The sequence below is a fragment of the Pocillopora verrucosa genome, chromosome 11, assembly GCF_036669915.1.
Source record: "Pocillopora verrucosa isolate sample1 chromosome 11, ASM3666991v2, whole genome shotgun sequence".
NCBI classification, from domain to species: Eukaryota; Metazoa; Cnidaria; class Anthozoa; order Scleractinia; family Pocilloporidae; genus Pocillopora; species Pocillopora verrucosa.
In genome coordinates, this window is record NC_089322.1 from 7,172,319 (window position 1) to 7,191,019 (window position 18,701).

At 37.2% G+C, this 18,701-nt stretch overlaps 2 protein-coding genes across 3 annotated transcripts in view; one reads left to right on the forward strand and one right to left on the reverse strand.

The window, feature by feature from the left end:
- LOC131783523 (E3 ubiquitin-protein ligase RNF123) overlaps positions 1–6,494 on the forward strand; it is a 29,679-nt gene extending 23,185 nt beyond the window's left edge. Inside the window, exons 26-38 of the mRNA XM_059100288.2 lie at positions 118–205; positions 1,114–1,201; positions 1,595–1,661; positions 2,306–2,329; positions 2,858–2,997; positions 3,308–3,403; positions 3,579–3,668; positions 4,101–4,176; positions 4,311–4,395; positions 4,979–5,103; positions 5,460–5,557; positions 6,132–6,220; positions 6,318–6,494. Coding sequence (XP_058956271.2) covers positions 118–205; positions 1,114–1,201; positions 1,595–1,661; positions 2,306–2,329; positions 2,858–2,997; positions 3,308–3,403; positions 3,579–3,668; positions 4,101–4,176; positions 4,311–4,395; positions 4,979–5,103; positions 5,460–5,557; positions 6,132–6,220; positions 6,318–6,417 — 1,166 coding nt within the window. The 3' untranslated portion in view covers positions 6,418–6,494. The remainder of the gene's footprint in view (positions 1–117; positions 206–1,113; positions 1,202–1,594; positions 1,662–2,305; positions 2,330–2,857; positions 2,998–3,307; positions 3,404–3,578; positions 3,669–4,100; positions 4,177–4,310; positions 4,396–4,978; positions 5,104–5,459; positions 5,558–6,131; positions 6,221–6,317) is intronic.
- Positions 6,495–6,998: 504 nt separating this feature from the next.
- Positions 6,999–18,260, reverse strand: LOC131783534 (mannose-1-phosphate guanyltransferase beta-B). 2 transcript variants are annotated; one of them, XM_066174245.1, is made up of 11 exons: positions 18,142–18,260; positions 15,167–15,331; positions 14,291–14,371; positions 13,518–13,566; positions 12,706–12,848; positions 11,898–12,056; positions 10,491–10,569; positions 9,871–9,998; positions 9,485–9,563; positions 8,810–8,913; positions 6,999–8,081 (listed from the first exon to the last, which is right to left on the reverse strand). In XM_066174245.1, exons 2-11 carry the CDS (start codon positions 15,293–15,295, stop codon positions 7,950–7,952), a joined length of 1,083 nt encoding a protein of 360 aa, XP_066030342.1. In that variant the 5' UTR covers positions 15,296–15,331; positions 18,142–18,260; the 3' UTR covers positions 6,999–7,949. The 2 variants fall into 2 exon arrangements, with proteins under 2 accessions (XP_066030342.1, XP_058956281.1); XM_059100298.2 differs by lacking the exon at positions 18,142–18,260 and having other exon boundaries at positions 15,167–15,379.
- Positions 18,261–18,701: the final 441 nt, after the last annotated feature.

Consider the following 18,701-nt stretch of genomic DNA (forward strand, 5'->3'; position numbering starts at 1 on the left):
TTTCAATCCGTGATCCTAGCTTCTTGTCTGTCTTAGCACACAGAATCTTCTCCAATCTGCTCGCAAGCCTTGTAACGTAGGGCGAATGAGCCATGATTAATTGCTTTGTCTCTCTAGATTTACGGGATATTATCATACAAGCCTTAGCTGCGTTTGTTTGTTACCCAGACAGTCTGGAGGCGGTGGAGAACATGCCAGAAACACTGTGAGTCACTTTGTGATTATTCTTTAGAAAAGGAGATCTCCTCGCCCCACCATACTGCTAAGCCTGTATAACTATTATATATTGAGTGGCTAATCAATAAATGATAACAAACAAGGTCAAAGCTTAATACTGGCAAAAAGACGCCATAGGGGCGCGAAGATGGCGCTCGTGAACGCCAAGTCGCGATTGGTTTAGATTTGCATCTGATTGGCTTACAACCAGGCGCAAGTTTACAGAGCGAAGTGAAGCGAATCCCATGAAATACCGAATTTATTTGACTTTCAATTTTACCCTCAGGTATCGCTTTAGTTGCTCATTATGAATGAAACTCAGTTAGAAAGTATTCCCGAAACACTTTGATCCACATGATTTTCTCGTGTTGGTAAAAAAAAAAAATTAAAAAATAATAATAAAGAAATGGTGAAAAAAATTGTAATAATATGTTACAAATAGGCTTGTGATGAATTTTCACAAATGGCCTCATCATGCATATTCTTTGGCCAAGTCAATTATAAAGGAATTTTTTTTAAGAAAAGGCGAAATGCGGTGAATTTGATAGGCAGTAGAACCCAGCTCAAATGAAGTATACAGCGTATCCAGTGCTTTTAAGACCAACACTTGGAAATTTCTCTCTTGTTTATTTGACTTTTTTTTTCTTTTTTTTTCTGAAGAAACTGTGGTGCTGTGTTGGTGGGAAAGTATAACAGGGTAATTTAGTATTATCAACTGAGTTGATAGCGTAAATTGGCCACTGTAAATAGTAAAGCTGACGTTTCGTGTGTTAGCCCTCGGTCAGAGCGATTGATGAAAGGCTAACGCTCGAAACCTCAGCTTTGAAACTCTTTGCGGTGGCCAACTTACGTTATCAACTCAGTTGATGATACTAAATTACCCCATTTGATTTTTAGGTTGGAAAAGGCTATCCGATCCCTCATGGCTGCTTATGATAAGCGATCGTGGGTGCAAACGACTTGGATTCTGGTGCGAATATGGAAGGTTAGAAAAATATGATACAAACTGGAAGTTATGAGTCATTTAGTAATGAACTTGGTACGCTTCTAATTTGGTTGCAGTTAGGGCAAAAAACGAAAGTGCGTCAAAAACTTTTTGTAGCTTATCCCGTTTTGTATAACAGGAAACAAGAAGGAGTTTCTTAAAGCTGTAATACATTTTGCTTTGAATTGAATAGTTTTTAACGAGCATTTTCAAGATCAGAGTGAAATTTAAAATGTGAATTAGGAAATGAGAAACGAAGAAAAATTAGTGTGGATTTCAATGTATGATGAGACTCGTTAGTGAATTTCTCAGGTGTGAGCGCGCTGCCGATGAATTATTTTTCTTTGTCTTTTTGGTGTTCTCGTGATCCATCGCCTTTCTTTGTCGTGTCAGGGTTGTGGATTCGCTTTTCGTTACACTAGCTCACCAGATGTCATCACACTTGGACTCCCAGAACAAGGTAAACCCTGCTAGAACTGTCACAATCTATTCACCAGATAATTGACTTTTTTGTTTATTGAGGTAAAATTACATCATGTGGTGGCTATTTTGTCACATAACTACAGACTAAACTCACGAACCATAACTTTCTTTAGCGATAAACAGCTAGGATTATCAGCCAGTTTCTACATTATTTAACCTTATTCTTAGATAAAGTCTACATACGAGATTGACTCTCGCATCTCCTGAAACTCATTCCAGTTCCCCACCGCGAGGGTTGCTCATTTACCGCAACCCCTTCCCCCCACCCTCTCCCCGCCTCCCCGTTACATTTAGTGAAATTTGTCAGTACCCTTTGCGGTACCCATAAACAGTTCGTAACGATTTCCCTGCTATTGCAATGATGCGCAATTATAAACAAAAACCATAGTGAATCCTAAGAAGCCGATCAGAGCTCCATATGAAAACAAAGAAACTGCCAAAAGCGCGGGAAAATGCGAGGGTCAAAGTCGCAATTGGTTTTAGTTTCGAATCTGATTGGTTGGGAAAGTGACACAAGTTTTTAGCCAATCACAAAGCAAGGTAAAGTAAAACTAAAGCGATCCTACACTACTCTCGACACTCAATTGAAATTTGCTGAACACTCTTATCTCTTCTTTTCAGGTCAGCAACGTGCCAGTCTCCAGCGTAAGTACTCGGAATCTTTTTCCTGAAATTTGGAAGTATATATATAGGGTCAAAGTCAGTATCCCCTACTTACCTACTTATGTCTAGAAATGCACGCAGAAACGAGAATGGCAGATTTGACGAAATTTCGCCAAACCGAGTGAATGTAAACAGATTTGACGATTATAGCGGATTATGGTCAAATTCGTCAAAGTGGAACCAGCTTGGCGGAATTGACGATTTTGACGAATTTCTAAGTAAAGGGAAGGAGTGCAGTTGCTCAGATACTGACATTGATCCGTAAGTAGCTTAGAAAACCAAATATCAGGAGATGGGAGTGATCCTAACAACAAGGGCAATCCTCATATATGTATTTTTAGAGGGCGGCTAGCAATTATGTGCAAAGTTTTACAACGCACGTGCAGAGTTAGTGTTCTGCTATTTTTTTTTCGTCATGTCTCCGTTGCTGTGTTCATTTTGACTTGAGTAAGGTCCCTATTAAATTTTGAATGTACCTGACGTGTTGCTTAAATATTTTACTTATTTCAGCTCCTCATCCTTCTAAGAAATGCCAGCAGCAGTTTGGTCAACTTTGCGTCAAAGACAACCAACTGGCAAGCGAATTTCTCAACGGCCTGTTAAATCAGCTGAACTGGTCATTTTCAGAGTTTATTGGAATGTTGCAAGAGGTGGGCCAATTTCAAAATACCTCAGATTTAGGCTGCACAAGACACCAGATTGAGATATGCAGGGTTAAGCCTTAACTGGTGATCCTGTCTTGTTTTTTTCTTTTGGGGGGGCTGGGGGGAAGGGAGAAGGAAGAACTGTTAGGGGGGGAGGGGAGGGGGGTTAACATGAAATGAATAGCATACAATATTCCCTAGTCGTTAATTTCCGCCGGTGTGGATCATATAACGAACGGCACGATACGATGCACCTCTCAGAAATTTTCTTTTTGTGTAAAACTTTCTCAAATACTTCCCTTTCTTGATTAATCAGATCCAACAAGCCACTCATCAAATGGAGACAGTTTTGGATTCACGACAACTGCGAACTTGTGCAGTGTGTTTTGATTTGACTGTCGGGTTAATGCGGGTAAGTGAAACACCCCTGTACTCCTACGCCTTCTTACATATTCCAAGGTTTTTAATTTTTTTTTCATTCTTATAGGAACAGAAATGAAATGAGCTTCTGATTATTCCAAAAAGTCAGTGTTAAAGTAATTATTTAGCATATTTTTAAGTTAAGACGCTGCGATTTCTTTCTGTAGGTGTTGGAGATGGTTGCAACAGTTGCTCCGGAAGTCTTTACAGACTGGAAACGGCAGTCCGCTGAGCTGCACATTGCTCGGCTTTTTCAGGTATCACAGAGTCAAAGACTATAAAAATAACTGACCTTGTGGGGTTTAATCCTCTGCAGTCTGTGGTACATAAAATCAAAGCCTCTTCACAACCAAAGCTGATTGTGCGAACTCGATAGTGTGTATTTCTGCCCATCCAAAATATTTCATGGGCAATCTACGTCTTTGTTAAGTTCTATGATAATTTTAGACTAATTTGTGCTTCATTCTAAAAACTAATCAGTCCATAGGATACTGAACGAACATGTAACTCATTAGCTATTGGTATCCATGAACAGAAAACAAAAAAAATGACCCTCTAATAAAGGCGTGTTCTTATGAAGAGCCCCCTTGCTACTTTTTATCCAAAGAAAGTCCTTCTTCGCTTATGTTCCTCTCCCATCGATGTTGTTGAAAACTGTCATTAATAATTGTTTGCTTTTATGTTTCCAGCTGCTAACTCAGGTTCTGAATCGAGTGACGGCCGGTTCAAACCTCTTCGAGAATGTGACAAGACTTCATTTACCTGGTAACGTTATCAGCTGTTTTTGTTTTGAATTTAAGTTGCAATTCACTACTTTCCCATTCACTAGAACTGAATGGACGGAGAGCTAACTTATTCAATTCGTTCAATCAATCATTCATTCATTTCTATTTCCTCAGGACTAGAAACTGTCGACCGGTTTCCCATTCTCGGTGCTGTGACAGGAATCTTGCTGACGCTGTTGTTGGATGGCACAATTGAAAGGTGTGAATAGTTTTGACGAAGAATCAACGAGCCAAACGCCTGGTTCTCAAAAATTCAATGCTTCAGATCTGTTCTCGTTGTTATTGCTTTCGTTCTTTTATTTTCTTTTCACCTAATTGTTAATGCTTTAGCCTTTGTTTATGGCTATTTTCACTTTTTTTTTGGTCTTTTTGTTGTTTTAATTGGTTACTTTTGCGTCTGTGGGAGATCGACGGGCTCTACCAATGATTATGTGCGATGAGAGCCGGGGGTGCTGTGTTTTAATTCTAAACCCCTCACTCTCACAGCACTTCTTTTCATCTAAGATTACAGATGGGTACCAACGTATTTTCAGAGAAACCTGACAAAATCTCGGGGAGGGAGGGGGGGTGGGTGAAGGGGAATAGTGGAAGTTAACCTTCGATGGACCATCACTCCCTGCGGGGGGAGGGGGGAGGGGGCGACACTTCTCGAGACTTTATGTCACAGATATCATGGCGACTAGTTTAACTTTTGTGTCACTCTGTACGCTTGTTACACGTTTTTTTTTTATATTGGTTTTTGAAATGTTCATACTGATTTTGCGCGTCTTTCTTTTTTTCAGTAAAGAGAGAGCGACCTCCTCCCTGTTGGCAGAACCCGGTTACAATCTGGACACCGTCTGCTTTTTGGTTGGAGGCAAATCAGTGGCTGTTGAAGCTACAAAACCAAAGTTCTCCTTCAGAACACGTACTGATGACAGCTATATATAATTTTCAACACTAATCTTTTTAACTTAAAAATATGAAAAGCTTGGTGATGGGAATGGAAAAATTAATCCGCTCATCCGCTAGTGGGTGTTTTTTTAACCATTTAGCACCAAATTTCTTAACTAGCTCACCAAGAAATGTGCACTACATGGACTGGAGAATTGCTATGTAGAGGGGTTCGAGGTTAGCCAGAATTCACTAATGTCGGAATCGCAGTCGGATTCGTTGTCAGAAGCGCAGGCGTAAATCGAGATTTTTATTTGGAGGCAGGTTAGCAATTTATTGGAGTCGTAGGCCATCGATTTGCCAGGAAACTCTTTTTTTTTCTTTGTGTAGTGATAAACAAAGATGTTACACCCGAGGAGGTTCAACGAGTCGATGATCTGGTATCACATCTTGAGAGTCAGGGCACAGAGTATGGGCTCCAAACACAGGTATTTTAGGCTTCTCGTGAAATCATAACAATCAAAGACCAACAACGAGAGAGACTTTCGAACAATGACTCGCCCGATGGCGACGTGAATGTTGTGTGCAATAGTCGATTATTTTCGCTGAGCCTTAGGAGAATGGTTGTTCGTTCATTCATAAATTCTGTTGTGATTATTAAAGCAATTGTATTTTCCTTTTTACTTTTCATCAAAAAAATTAATTCTTGCTTAAATGTTTATTTATTTATTACATGAATAAAAAAAAATCGCTCGCTGGCCATTTTGAAGTGTGTCACTCAATTTAATATTATATATGATGTCATCTTCGACCAATCAGAGTGCGTGCTTCTCTACGTTACCTAATAATTCATTGTGGTTCGAAATTGAAGTGGTGGCCAAGACAGATATAATATTTCTGTTAAAGTTAAAAAATTAGTGCGTTTTATTGTGCATATTGCCTGTTAGTCGAACCATTTTAAAATGTGTGTTGGTAAGTATTTGCCAGCTCACATTTGGTAAACATAAACCATATTCGTAGTAAAACTTGGCATCTTAGCACAATTTTGTCCCCTCTCTCCAGGAGTCCGTAGATGTTGACGACCTATGTCCTATTTGCTGTGCGGTCAAAGTTTCCGTCAGGTTCATCCCGTGTCTGCACGTGTCATGCAGGTGGGTATCATGTGGAAAGACAGGCATGTTATTTTGAAAAAGCCCCGAAACTTAAGAATTCCTTTCGATGAAAATGGAGTTTACTTTCTGTTTGCAGATCCTGTATCTCTCGCCATCTTATGAACAACAAGGAATGCTTCTTTTGCAAGCACATCGTTAACGAATTGGAGGATATCACCAGCGAGGAGGCTGTCTAACAGTAGTGAAATGTAAAAATTGTAGAAAGAACGTTGCTGATGTTTAGTACTGAAATAAAGCTAGTTTTTGGTTTTGATATATGGACAATATTAGGCTCGAAATTACGGCCAGTCAACAGAAAATGTCCCGTTAAAGAAACGATTTTTCCGGTCAACTCCTAGGATGGCGGAACATTTTGTTCGATTATTTACAAATTTAAAGAAGAATCCAGTAGGTAAACTAACCCTACAAGCGAAAGTCTCCCAGTCCACGAGGGTTTTGCAAAAGTGACATAAAAAGTGTATCACTATACCAAGATTGCCAGTTCCACTTGTGCCTAGTCTCCTTTGCAGCATTTGTTTGGTCTCGTCACACAATGTTCTCTCATGCGTGACGAAACCAAACAACGGCTGTGAAAGAAACTTATGTACTCACGTATGTCATAAAATCCACGATTGACTCTGTAAACTTCTATTAAAAAAAAAAAAAACCAAACCTTATTCGCCTAAAAAAAATCACAATAGTCCAAGAAATAAAATTTGACTCTCAAACAATCGACCGTTCGTTCACTTTGTCACTTTTCACGAGTAATACTTCAGTGATTCACACAAGGTATTGCAAAATCCTTCCCACATTAAACCAAGTACCCAGTATGTCTAGCATCATTTTTATGGGAATAAATTACGGAAGACTAGCCCGGTGCTGTGTAATAGCGAAAATAGAACACAAATCGATAAAATCGGACACTAGCCGGTCTTAATTAAGATCGAGACACTAATGTGTGTCTATATTCAGATTTTAGATACTAGTGTCTAAATTAATCGAAATTAATAGTCTTAATTTGGATTTAAGACACAAGGATCCGAACTAAAACACTGGTGTCCAAAATCGGACACTCAAGTCTAAATTCGACCAAAGTCGGCTACTAATATCCAAATCCAAAATCGGCCACTAGGGTCCAAAAAACCAAAAACGGCCGCTTCTGTCCAAAATCCAAAATCGGCCACTAGCGTCCAAAATCCAAAATCTAATTAATATTTATTTTACCTATTTTTTATCATCATTATTTTATTTATGTCTTTTGCGCCCCACCCACCCTGCAAAGACCAATACTACGCCCATTACTCCCGGTCGATAAAAAATAAGGTCCGGAAAGTTGGAATAACCTTAGAATGCGTTTAATTAACCGACTCTTCACTATCAGTTCACTGACTGGATGTCTTTTTTCGAAAGTTCTAAAACTAGATCTACACTCTCTTACCGGGTCACCGGCAAGATTCACATTTTCAGCCCTTTTCCAGGAGCTCAGTTTTTAAAACCAGGCGCGATAGAAGACGGAACGATGGTAGCGCAGAAAAAAAAAACCGGGGGGGTTTGGGTCGGTACGCAGCTCGACTCAGATCTCCCTCGTTCACGCTCCGCCTTTACTATCGTACCGTTTACTATTTCGCCCCATTTTAACAACTACACACCTGGAACAAGTTAACATTTAAAAAAACCTCAATACCAACATATAGTTTAAAGAATTTTTTCATAGCTGTTGATTTCCTATTTACATAATGATTTGCGGTTCTGGTGAGGAGTCTGAGATAGATTTGTGGGGTAGAATTCGTCCGCCATTGATATACAATTCGTCTTTAACTATAACGTCTTCTCCAAGTACTGATACTCCTTCCATACGAACCTACAACAAGACATATGAGGGTATCATTACATGCAAACCTTGGGTTGGAAAAAAAAAACTGGGAATATAACTTGGATCATTTTATCATTCCTCGAAAGCGCTTTCTGCTGGGTCGCGTGAGCAGTAACCTTTGAAGAGTGACTGACATCTAATTTCTTCTTACGATACCATCCCCAAATCACACATTAAGGTCACGAGAATGAAGGAAACGATCACCAATTGAAAAAGCTATTGATTCTTAAATAAATTCTCCTTGTCAGCGCCTTAGGAAATGTATAGAGAACAGTATGGAGAATATGCATACTGATTTTAGGGTAAAAAGGATTAAGCAAAATCTATAACCCTTTCAGGGCACTTTTTGGCTTAGGGCAGTCGTAAGAGAGAACCAAACAAAACCACAACGACCAATCAAAACAGAAGAAGAATGTTCCAAGGAGCCCATGAGATGTAAGATTGAAAACAAGCAAGTTCTCTGCAGCGTGGAAAACGCGGGTGTAACTGAGTCGCGCTTGTTTTTGTTTGTTTGCTTGTTTGTTTGTTTGTTTCGCTCCTGATCGGTTTGCAATGGACGAATCGTAGGGCAATGTAAACGCCAACGCCAATGTAATTCCGGATTATTTACGCCGTTCAGTCAAAAATTTCTATAGTTTTTACCTCCCTAACGCCAGTTTTTTTTTCAAAGTTCATTTTCTGTTAGCAAATGTGTCAACATATCATTTAAAACCTACCCATTGTCCTACAACTGATTTCCAGCCGATAATGGCCGAGTGAATCCATGAATGTGATCTAATGACAGCTTCTTGGAGAATCGTGCAACGTGAAAGACACGCCCCTGACATGAAGTTAAACGCGATATGAAGTTAGGTTTGGAGTCAGTAAAGCTTTATGTGAAACAAGTACAGTGTTTATAGCGGTTGGATTTCGTTTTGTTTCTGATCGATTGAAAAGTAGTACAAGTTAGGTACATGTAGAAATTTGACCGTGAAAAGTAAAACTGTATTAAAGCATTCTAGGATTATTTTCCATACTCACTGCCAGAAGGAAACATAGTCTAGTGGAAGGCGCGTAAGATTCGTAATCCTGAGTTCTCGGATCCCTTGAAAAATTAAGTCATTCGTGTCGTTTCAATTTTGATAAGTTTTTATCGTCTCTGTCATTATTTTTGTTATCGTTATACCGTAAAATTCCAGCACATCTTGAAGTTATTCTCATGAATCTGGCTTAAAAGTCAAACTACCCAAATCTAAAAGAGAGTCACTGGCCCCTGCAGCCATGCAATTTTATCACGCAGTCATACGGTGTCACGCGATACTTTTCAGCATAACTCCTCTCGCCGTGAATGTCGCACGGTGCGACTGCTTGTGTGCAAACATTTGCCTATTACTGTATGAAAAATTTCCTACCATCCTGAATGACAGCCCCTGGTCCAATGACTACATTTGGTCCTATTCGGCAGCCGTCTCCTATTTTAGCAGTGGGATCCTGAACGAAACAGAGAAATCAAAGAACAAGACTCTTAAACGCGTTACCTCCAAGATGTGATTAACATGAAACTTCTCCCTACAACATCCATACATTATCCAATAAACAGGTGATGAGGGTACTTAAACGTATCAGGTAGAATTTTTTCCTGATTTAACGTCCAATTCTCATAACTAATATACGAGAAAATGTGGAGCAGCTATAGAGGAGAATTAACAATCAGATCTTGGAAGTGAAAGGGTTAATATAGAGAATAACGGCTTCAAAAGCAATCAGGAGAGGATGGAAACATCACAAGATAACTCACCACTAAGACATTGCCAATAATTCCTGGTCCTTCATGCAGACGGTCTGGGTGTTTTTCTCGCAAGAAGTGGAGGAACAATCCCATTCCAATCAGGAAATCCTTAGGTTGACCTACATCCATCCAAAAACCTGTCACGACGAAAATGTTATTCAGAATTTAAGACAGAAGGAGGGGGGAGAGGACGACAGGGGGAGGGGGGAGAAGGGAGGAAATTTTTAGGGAGAAGTTATTTCAAAAAAATTTTTTTCTGGCAGGTCATGAATAATGGAGTAGATGACTGGAAGAAAGGGCGGTAACTCAATTATTTCAACATTTAACAAATAGATTTCAAGTTGCCGTGGGTCTGTTCAGTAATAGATCACGGAGGACGTCAAAACGTGTCAAGAACAAAAAATGTTCTTACCACACTTTGACGTCCTCTGTGATCTATTACTGAACAGACGCACAGCAACTTGGAATCTATTTGTTTTATATAATAAAGAATTAAAATATACGGGAAAAAGTTTTAATGATGACGTCATCCATACGTCTGTCCTCCAATAGATCATAAGTGAGAGCCAATCAGAATGCGTGCATAACTGAGCTTATTATAAAATTAACAAATAGATCACTAAAAGTACCTGGAAGGTCGAATGCAAATAGTTCATCCTCCTGCGCCATTTTTGGAAATATCTCTTTCTCAATTGACGTTGGTCTGAGCTACATGGAGTAAAGGAAATAAATCAAGACCACATTTAGTTCATCCAATTGATTACATGGAAAAAGCTAAATAAATGTCATTCCTGTTTTGTCATTCTGACAAAGTTTTTAATAGATCAGTTTTTAAGAGAGTATCCAAAGCAATCCAGGATAACATTGACCAAACTCAACTTTTTCTCTGTGATTAGTCCAGAAAACTCGCACAAAATTCTCGACCAACCAGATGCAAAACTACAAACAATCACATCTTGGTCAATCGTGTTTTCCTGCGTTTCAAGCAGTCTGAGTTCTCATTGACTCGTGACCATATAAACTTAGGTTATGAGTGGTTTTTGGGAATGCCAAGTGGCTTTGGTTTTTCAACGCTCTATCAAAAACTGCTGTATCACATGCCTTTAACCATCTAACTCCCATGAATGACCAAAGCAGAATTTCTCCTTACAATATCAGTACAATATCAACCAGATAAGTGTTGAGAATAAAGAAAAATATCAATTTGGGCATAATTAGTTGATCAAATACTAAATTCTTTGAACTACAATTATAGGGGTTGTATAGTTGACAGCAAGGAGAATTCCACATTTGATCAGGGACTTATAGGGTTAAATGTGATTTTCCCGATGTAATCAGATATGCAGCACATGCTTCCATCAGTCTTTGTCATTAGCAGTAACCATGTCTTGCGTCAAATTTTAGCACTATGCAAGCCTATTGAAGATGTGATTTGATTTTTTTTAACAATATTCTACAATTCATTGAATCATCAGCCAACTTTCTGAATGAGAATTATTTTATATTTCTACCCCTGAAATAATTTTTTGCTCTAGCCCTCTACACCCTAACATCATTATGCAGATTCTCCATACTGTTCTCTATACATTTCCTACAGTGCTGACGAGGAGAATTTGTTTAACAACCAAAACCTTCTACAGTTGGTGATCATTTCCTTTGTTTCTACAGTTGGTGATCATTTCTCTTGACCTTAATGTGTGATTCAAGAGTGATATTGTAAGGAGAAATTAAAAGCACATTGCTCCTAAAGGTCAAAGGGTTAACCCTCTAACTCCCTGATCAAATTTGTCATTCTCCTTACTGTCAGCCATACAATTCTTATAATGTTAGTTCAGAGAATTTAGTATTGGATCAACCAATTATCCAGAAAGTGATATTTTTCTTTATTCTCATCACTCATCTGGTTGATGTTGTATTTACATTGTAAGGAGAAATACTGTTTTGGTCACTCATGGGAGTTAAAGGGTTAACAGTCACCCATCCACCCTTCGATAAAATCAGTCACATCTGTTTGTGTTAGAGAAACATTATCTCACCTCAATTCTTGATAACATCTTTGGGTTAAATATGTACAAGCCAGCATTTATTTTGTTTGACACATAAACTTGTGGCTTTTCCACAAACTTGTCAATCCGTCCTGTTTTGGCGTCATAAACAACCACACCATATTTGGAAGGTTCTTCAACTTTAGTGACCTGTTTTTGTGAAAGATAAAATTAATCCAACTGCCCAGTACATGGTGAATTTTGGCATAAAAGATTCACATACCGAACAAAAACAGGGAAATTTTCTAAAAAAAAGTTAATAGGTCATGAAGTGTAATAAGTCATAAGGCAAGTGGCCCAAGACCACTGGTATTTATCAAAGAGGCGAGTTTCTAAAGAAACCGAGGCACTTTGTTGGTGGGATTGTAAATTGGCCACTGTAAAGAGTTTTTAAAAAAGCTGATGTTTCAAGAGTTAGGCCTTCCTCTGAGCAAATGACTAAAGACTAACACTTGAACTTATGGTGGCCAATTAATGCTATCAACACAGTTGATAATATTAAATTACCCCGTTATACTGGTGTTTATCCCTGAGTGCAGGCCCCAGTTGGGATGATAATTCAAGTGTTTCTCGTCACTTTTCTGCTTAACATTGTACCAATATTGTACAGAGAAATTCTATCTTGGTCACTCATGAGAGTTAAAGGGTCAATTTTCTTACCAATACACAACAAAAAAGTCAATCAACAAGTGTGTACAAATAATTTTCTTTCAATTTCTTTTTCTCTTTTAAATCAAAGTATAAATTTTTTGCGATGAAAAAACTGACAGTTCAATTTCAAACAGATATCAGAACTTACCACTATCGTGCCCTCTTTTCCATGATCTCGGTGGAATTTTAACATTTGTTTAAAAGGGAAGTCACACACAACATCACTGTTTAACACAAAGAAAGGCTCCTCGTCAACTGTGAGGTGATCTCTTGCTAGAGCCAAGGGACCAGCTGAAAGGAAAAGTTCTGATTAATTTTCTGCAAATTGTTGCATTTTCAATTTCAGAGAAATTTCACAGAGGTGGTACCAGTGATTGTAAAGCCTTCCAGTCCCACAATGTCAAGATTAATTCTTGTTACTGTGTGCCATACAATTCTTGCAAAATTAGTGATAGGAATTTGGTATTGGATCAACCAATAAATATTTTAATTTCTTTATTCTAATCACATGTTTGCTTGATATTGCATTGATATCGTAAGGAAAAATCCTGTCTTGAATCTTTGACTCATGGGAGTTAAACAATTAATAAACAGTTCTCTACAGTGACCCTCAGAGATGTTTGACCACAAAATATTAACAGCACATTTAGTTAACTGGTTTTTTGTTTTTCTGTTCTTCCTTTTTCTTTCTATATTTTTTCATTTTTTCTCTGTTTTTCTTTTCTTTTCCTTTTTTTCAAGCCTTTTCTTTTTTGTTTTTTGTTTTTTTCTGCCTTTTTTCCCCTTTTTCACTTTTTTCTTGTTTTGTTTGTTTTTTGTTTAGTTCTTTTGTTTTGTTTTTGGTGGTTAATTTGTCATAGTTTTTGTCTACTAATTTTAAAAATATCAGCAAACATTTTTTTTGTAAATACACAACTAAGGAAAGCTGTTATATGGTGGACACTATCAGGTTAATCTTACCAGTTCCTAAAGGCTCTTTTTCTTGTGAAATTGTGATTGTAATTCCTAGCTGTAAAAAAGAAAAAAAAGGAAGAAAATACAGAAGCTTTAATTGAGAAACATTAAAAAAAACTGTATTAGGGCCAATTTGACGGCAATAGCAAGATCAAAAAAAGTGCTATTTCCCATGTAAGTGGTGGGGAGTTGCAAAATAGAAAAAAAAGGCAAAGAGGGGATCTCATTTATGATATGAGACAAAAGTAACTCTGAGTCACTGTAATGCAAGTATTAATTGGGGATAGTTTTTAGACTCTTGAACTGGGTTAGACCACTGCATGCATGGTTATATCATTTGGTGTATGTGAAAGGAGTTCTGTCTCCAAATCTAAGATGCAGCTCTGTGAAGTACATATATTACAAAGTTTTCAATTTGTTTAGCATGGGGTGGTGAAATGAGCAGATTTGTCTTAAACAGACAAGCTGTTTGATACCTCCAGAGGGACATTACCGTCTAAACTTCTCTTAAACCCTTTAACTCCCAAGATCTGATTGTCAATTCTCCCCTCTAGCTCCAACACATTTCCTTATAACTTAGTTATGAGAATTTAGTGTTAGATGATAAGTTGGAGTTTTCTCAATACCTGTTTGCAGGACAATGTTTGGATATAATAGGGAGAAATTCCATTTTAATCACTTCTGGGAATTAAAGGGTTAAGCTCCCCAATCCCAGGTTTTCATATTTACAGTTCATATTCTCTCATAACTATGGGAGAAAAATATGTGTTTTAACTTACCCTATCTTCTTGTTGTTTCATGGCTTTTTCTAACATTTCTGCACGGTAACTGACTGCAAGAATGATATGTTTCACTCCAGCCTTTAAGGAGGTAATAATTAAATTATCAGATGAAAATCATGCACACCTTTAGAAAAGCAACCTCTCATGTCTAGAATTTCAATAATCTGAAAATCTACTCTAACACTTTCCCCTTACTATTTTCTTGTAAATAAAAAGGAATTTGTCGTTATGTCAAGTGACACCCTCCAGCTGATAGAGTCATCAATTCTCATAGCCAGTGTGAAGGACGATGTATTAAAATTATGACAAGAAGTGACATGATATTCATTGAGTGTTAATCTGTTCAGTTTTAATAACAGAGAATACATTGTTGACCTAAATGACAAAATTGCACAGGATTTTCAGTTCAAAGATGATAGAGAGAAATCAGAGAGAAAGTGAGTGCATAATCAGAGTACATGTTTCTCTAAGAATCCCAATAAGAGATTTATTTAGGGATACAATGTTTTAACAAAGTATCTACTAGTTTTGATGTCAATGAATAAGGAATTTAACCTGAATTTGGTTCTTTAAGTGATTTCTCTTCAGTCAAATAATATTCTAACGACTTTCAATTGAAAAGAAGGAATAAAAGATAAGTACGATGGCTCGAGAAGTATTATTCCCTCCAAAAATATTCTAAGGGGCCCATATTCAAAGCAAAATTATACTTGAGAAAAATTCCCCAACACTCGATCAAATAAGAGATCAGTGTCATTTTTGCTGAATGATTTTATTATTTGCGCATCTCATCCTTGAAAAATCAGCGTGGAACGAAATATTCGACGGTAATTTAAGCTACTCACTTAAAATCCCGTGATCTAGCCAACTCACCTCAGCTAAGGCTTCAACTTGATGCATTACCATTGGTTTGTTACAAAACTCGACTAATGGCTTGGGTTTTGACAACGTTAGCGGCCGAAGTCTTGTACCATATCCTCCTACGAGTATTAGAGCTTTCATTCTCTCAATCTAATCGACCGTTAAACGATCCTGGAACTAAAAAACATGAAAGGATATAGAAAATGAGAATGTTAACCCCACGAAGCGCCTTGCAACGTGTCGTGCAGTTCTTTGTGAGAAGAGTTTATTATTTGATCAGATCAGGTACAAAGATTGATCGAGAGTAAAGAAGGGAAAATGTTGATTTTGTTTTATCTTACTGCATTGAATATAAGACTTATAGCCTAGGTTGAAAATTAGAGGTCTTTTTAAGGAATTTTGATTATTTTATTACGTATATATCATTTCATTTGACTGATTACAATTCTAATTCTTTATAGTAATTGTGGGTTTGTCTACCGCTGACATACTATGCTGTCACGAAATGTCACTACCAAGGTAATTTGTAACGCGCAGGAAACATCTAGCAAAAGAAATAAAACTATAGGCTTATTTTGAAAAAAAAATAAAAAATCATGATGAAAATGACAATTAAAATAGTCTGAAATGTTCGGGCGAGTTATTTTCCCCAGAGGTCCTTCATGAATCGAAGTACAATTGCTAATGATCTGAAATCTCTTCGTATAAAGAGCAGTTTCAAAAGCTTCGACTAAGAATATTTAACATAAAAGACGATTGACCAAAAAATTGTTTTCTTTACGAGTTAAATAATTTATAATAGTCTGCGTAATCTTCTTTTCGGATTTAAAATTATTCTGGTAATACAGTTCTTTCCGATTCAAAATTGCAAATAATAAAGTTTCAATAATTCTTGTCTAAAAGAAATGAAAACAGATGTTTTTCGTTGTTGGTGTTACTTGTCATAAACTCAAACATTGAAAAGGGAAAACGTTCAAATGGAAATTCACGGGAAAATGAGACTTAGTCTCTTCAGAAAACCAAAAAATTAGACATTTTCAATCAGATAGAGTTTTAGACTGTTTAAAAGCAATACTGTGGTGCGGAATTAATTTCTTTCATAGCAACTCAGATAAAAAAATTAAAAAGAAAATTACTCCTACAAGAAAATAAAATAAGAAACTAATAAACTTACCTGTGCAAAAGATATTGGTAGAAGAGAAGTAAAAACTATTGTACAGAGCAGGAATGATTTCATTTTGAATGATCAGCGACAATCGAGGGAGTCTTTTAGGAAACCTTTCACTTGAAGATTACTTTATATCACTTTCGAGCTGGCGTCCTCTTTATATATGACTTGACTCGCCCCCGCTCTGTCATCAAACCATCGAATGTAGCGTTGTTTTCAACTTTTTGTCTATTTAAACCGGATGGTCATATATCACAGCATAATCACACGTTCCAGTTGACCCCGAAGGAAGTATAGTTCACGTGTACATGCATGCAGCAACTGAGTCTCACAACATGGGGCTGTCCTGGTGTACCGGTACACGGGGGAATTCCTATTGTTTTCACATCCATACATGGAGTTGTGACGCAGTTCGTTAATATTTCGTTCTTTTGTGTACCGATACTCGAGGACACAACCCACAACATCACTTACTCTATTCGTGCTAATGTCTGTGGCAGATGTTTCCAGAAGGTATAACATCGATTAAACAGCCCTTAGTAAGCAGAAAGGAAATCTAATACAAAATACAGATATAACGAAAATCCATTTAGAATCGAACAGCTAAAGGCTTGACGATTTCCAGCATGATTTCTAACCCACAGAGTTTCTGAGAAGCTCCATGGAGCAAGCAGTTGCAGTTTCGAAAATTTCTCATCGCGAAAATCACGTTTGAAATTATCTGAAAAACAAACAGGCTTTCATGGGAAAAAAAAGGGTGAATTTCGCTGAAGGAAGTATTGAAATGTTAGCCACCAAGTTACACTTTGGAATAAAGAAAAATTTTAACTTCGTGATAAACAATTAGATGCATCCTCAAAATCGATCGCTCCTTTTTTCGATTACCCTGTTTAAATCTATCTTTAGGAAAAGTGGCAACCCAGAGATATATATATATATGTATGTATATTTATTTCTTTCACCGCAACTCATTCTATGTTTCCATAAAATAACATAACTTTGAATCACAGATGCGAAAACTGTCACTTAAAAAACTTCAATCAGTTCTAGGTTTGTGAATTTCTTTATTACTTAAAATTCTGGCAAGGCAATTCAATTTTTTGTTGGCCCGGCTTGGAATTATAGTAACTGTCAAATATACTATTTTCTTGTAAATAAAAAGGAATTTGTCGTTATGTCAAGTGACACCCTCCAGCTGATAGAGTCATCAATTCTCATAGCCAGTGTGAAGGACGATGTATTAAAATTATGACAAGAAGTGACATGATATTCATTGAGTGTTAATCTGTTCAGTTTTAATAACAGAGAATACATTGTTGACCTAAATGACAAAATTGCACAGGATTTTCAGTTCAAAGATGATAGAGAGAAATCAGAGAGAAAGTGAGTGCATAATCAGAGTACATGTTTCTCTAAGAATCCCAATAAGAGATTTATTTAGGGATACAATGTTTTAACAAAGTATCTACTGTTTTTGATGTCAATGAATAAGGAATTTAACCTGAATTTGGTTCTTTAAGTGATTTCTCTTCAGTCAAATAACATTCTAACGACTTTCAATTGAAAAGAAGGAATAAAAAATAAGTACGATGGCTCGAGAAGTATTATTCCCTCCAAAAATATTCTAAGGGGCCCATATTCAAAGCAAAATTATACTTGAGAAAAATTCCCCAACACTCGATCAAATAAGAGATCAGTGTCATTTTTGCTGAATGATTTTATTATTTGCGCATCTCATCCTTGAAAAATCAGCGTGGAACGAAATATTCGACGGTAATTTAAGCTACTCACTTAAAATCCCGTGATCTAGCCAACTCACCTCAGCTAAGGCTTCAACTTGATGCATTACCATTGGTTTGTTACAAAACTCGACTAATGGCTTGGGTTTTGACAACGTTAGCGGCCGAAGTCTTGTACCATATCCTCCTACGAGTATTAGAGCTTTCATTCTCTCAATCTAATCGACCGTTAAACGATCCTGGAACTAAAAAAACATGAAAGGATGTGGAAAATGAGAATGTTAACCCCACGAAGCGCCTTGCAACGTGTCGAGCAGTTTCTTGTAAGAAGAGTTTATTCTTTGATCAGATCAGGTACAAAGATTGATCGAGAGTAAAGAAGGGGAAATGTTAATTTTGTTTTATCTTACCGCATTCAATATAAGACTTATAGCCTAAGTTGAAAATTAGAGGTCTTTTTAAGGAATTTTGATTATTTTATTACGTATATATCGTTTCATTTGACTCATTTCAATTCTAATTCTTTATAGTGATTGTGGGTTTGTCTACCGCTGACATACTATGCTGTCACGAAATGTCACTACCAAGGTAATTTGTAACGCGCAGGAAACATCTAGCAAAAGAAATAAAACTATAAGCT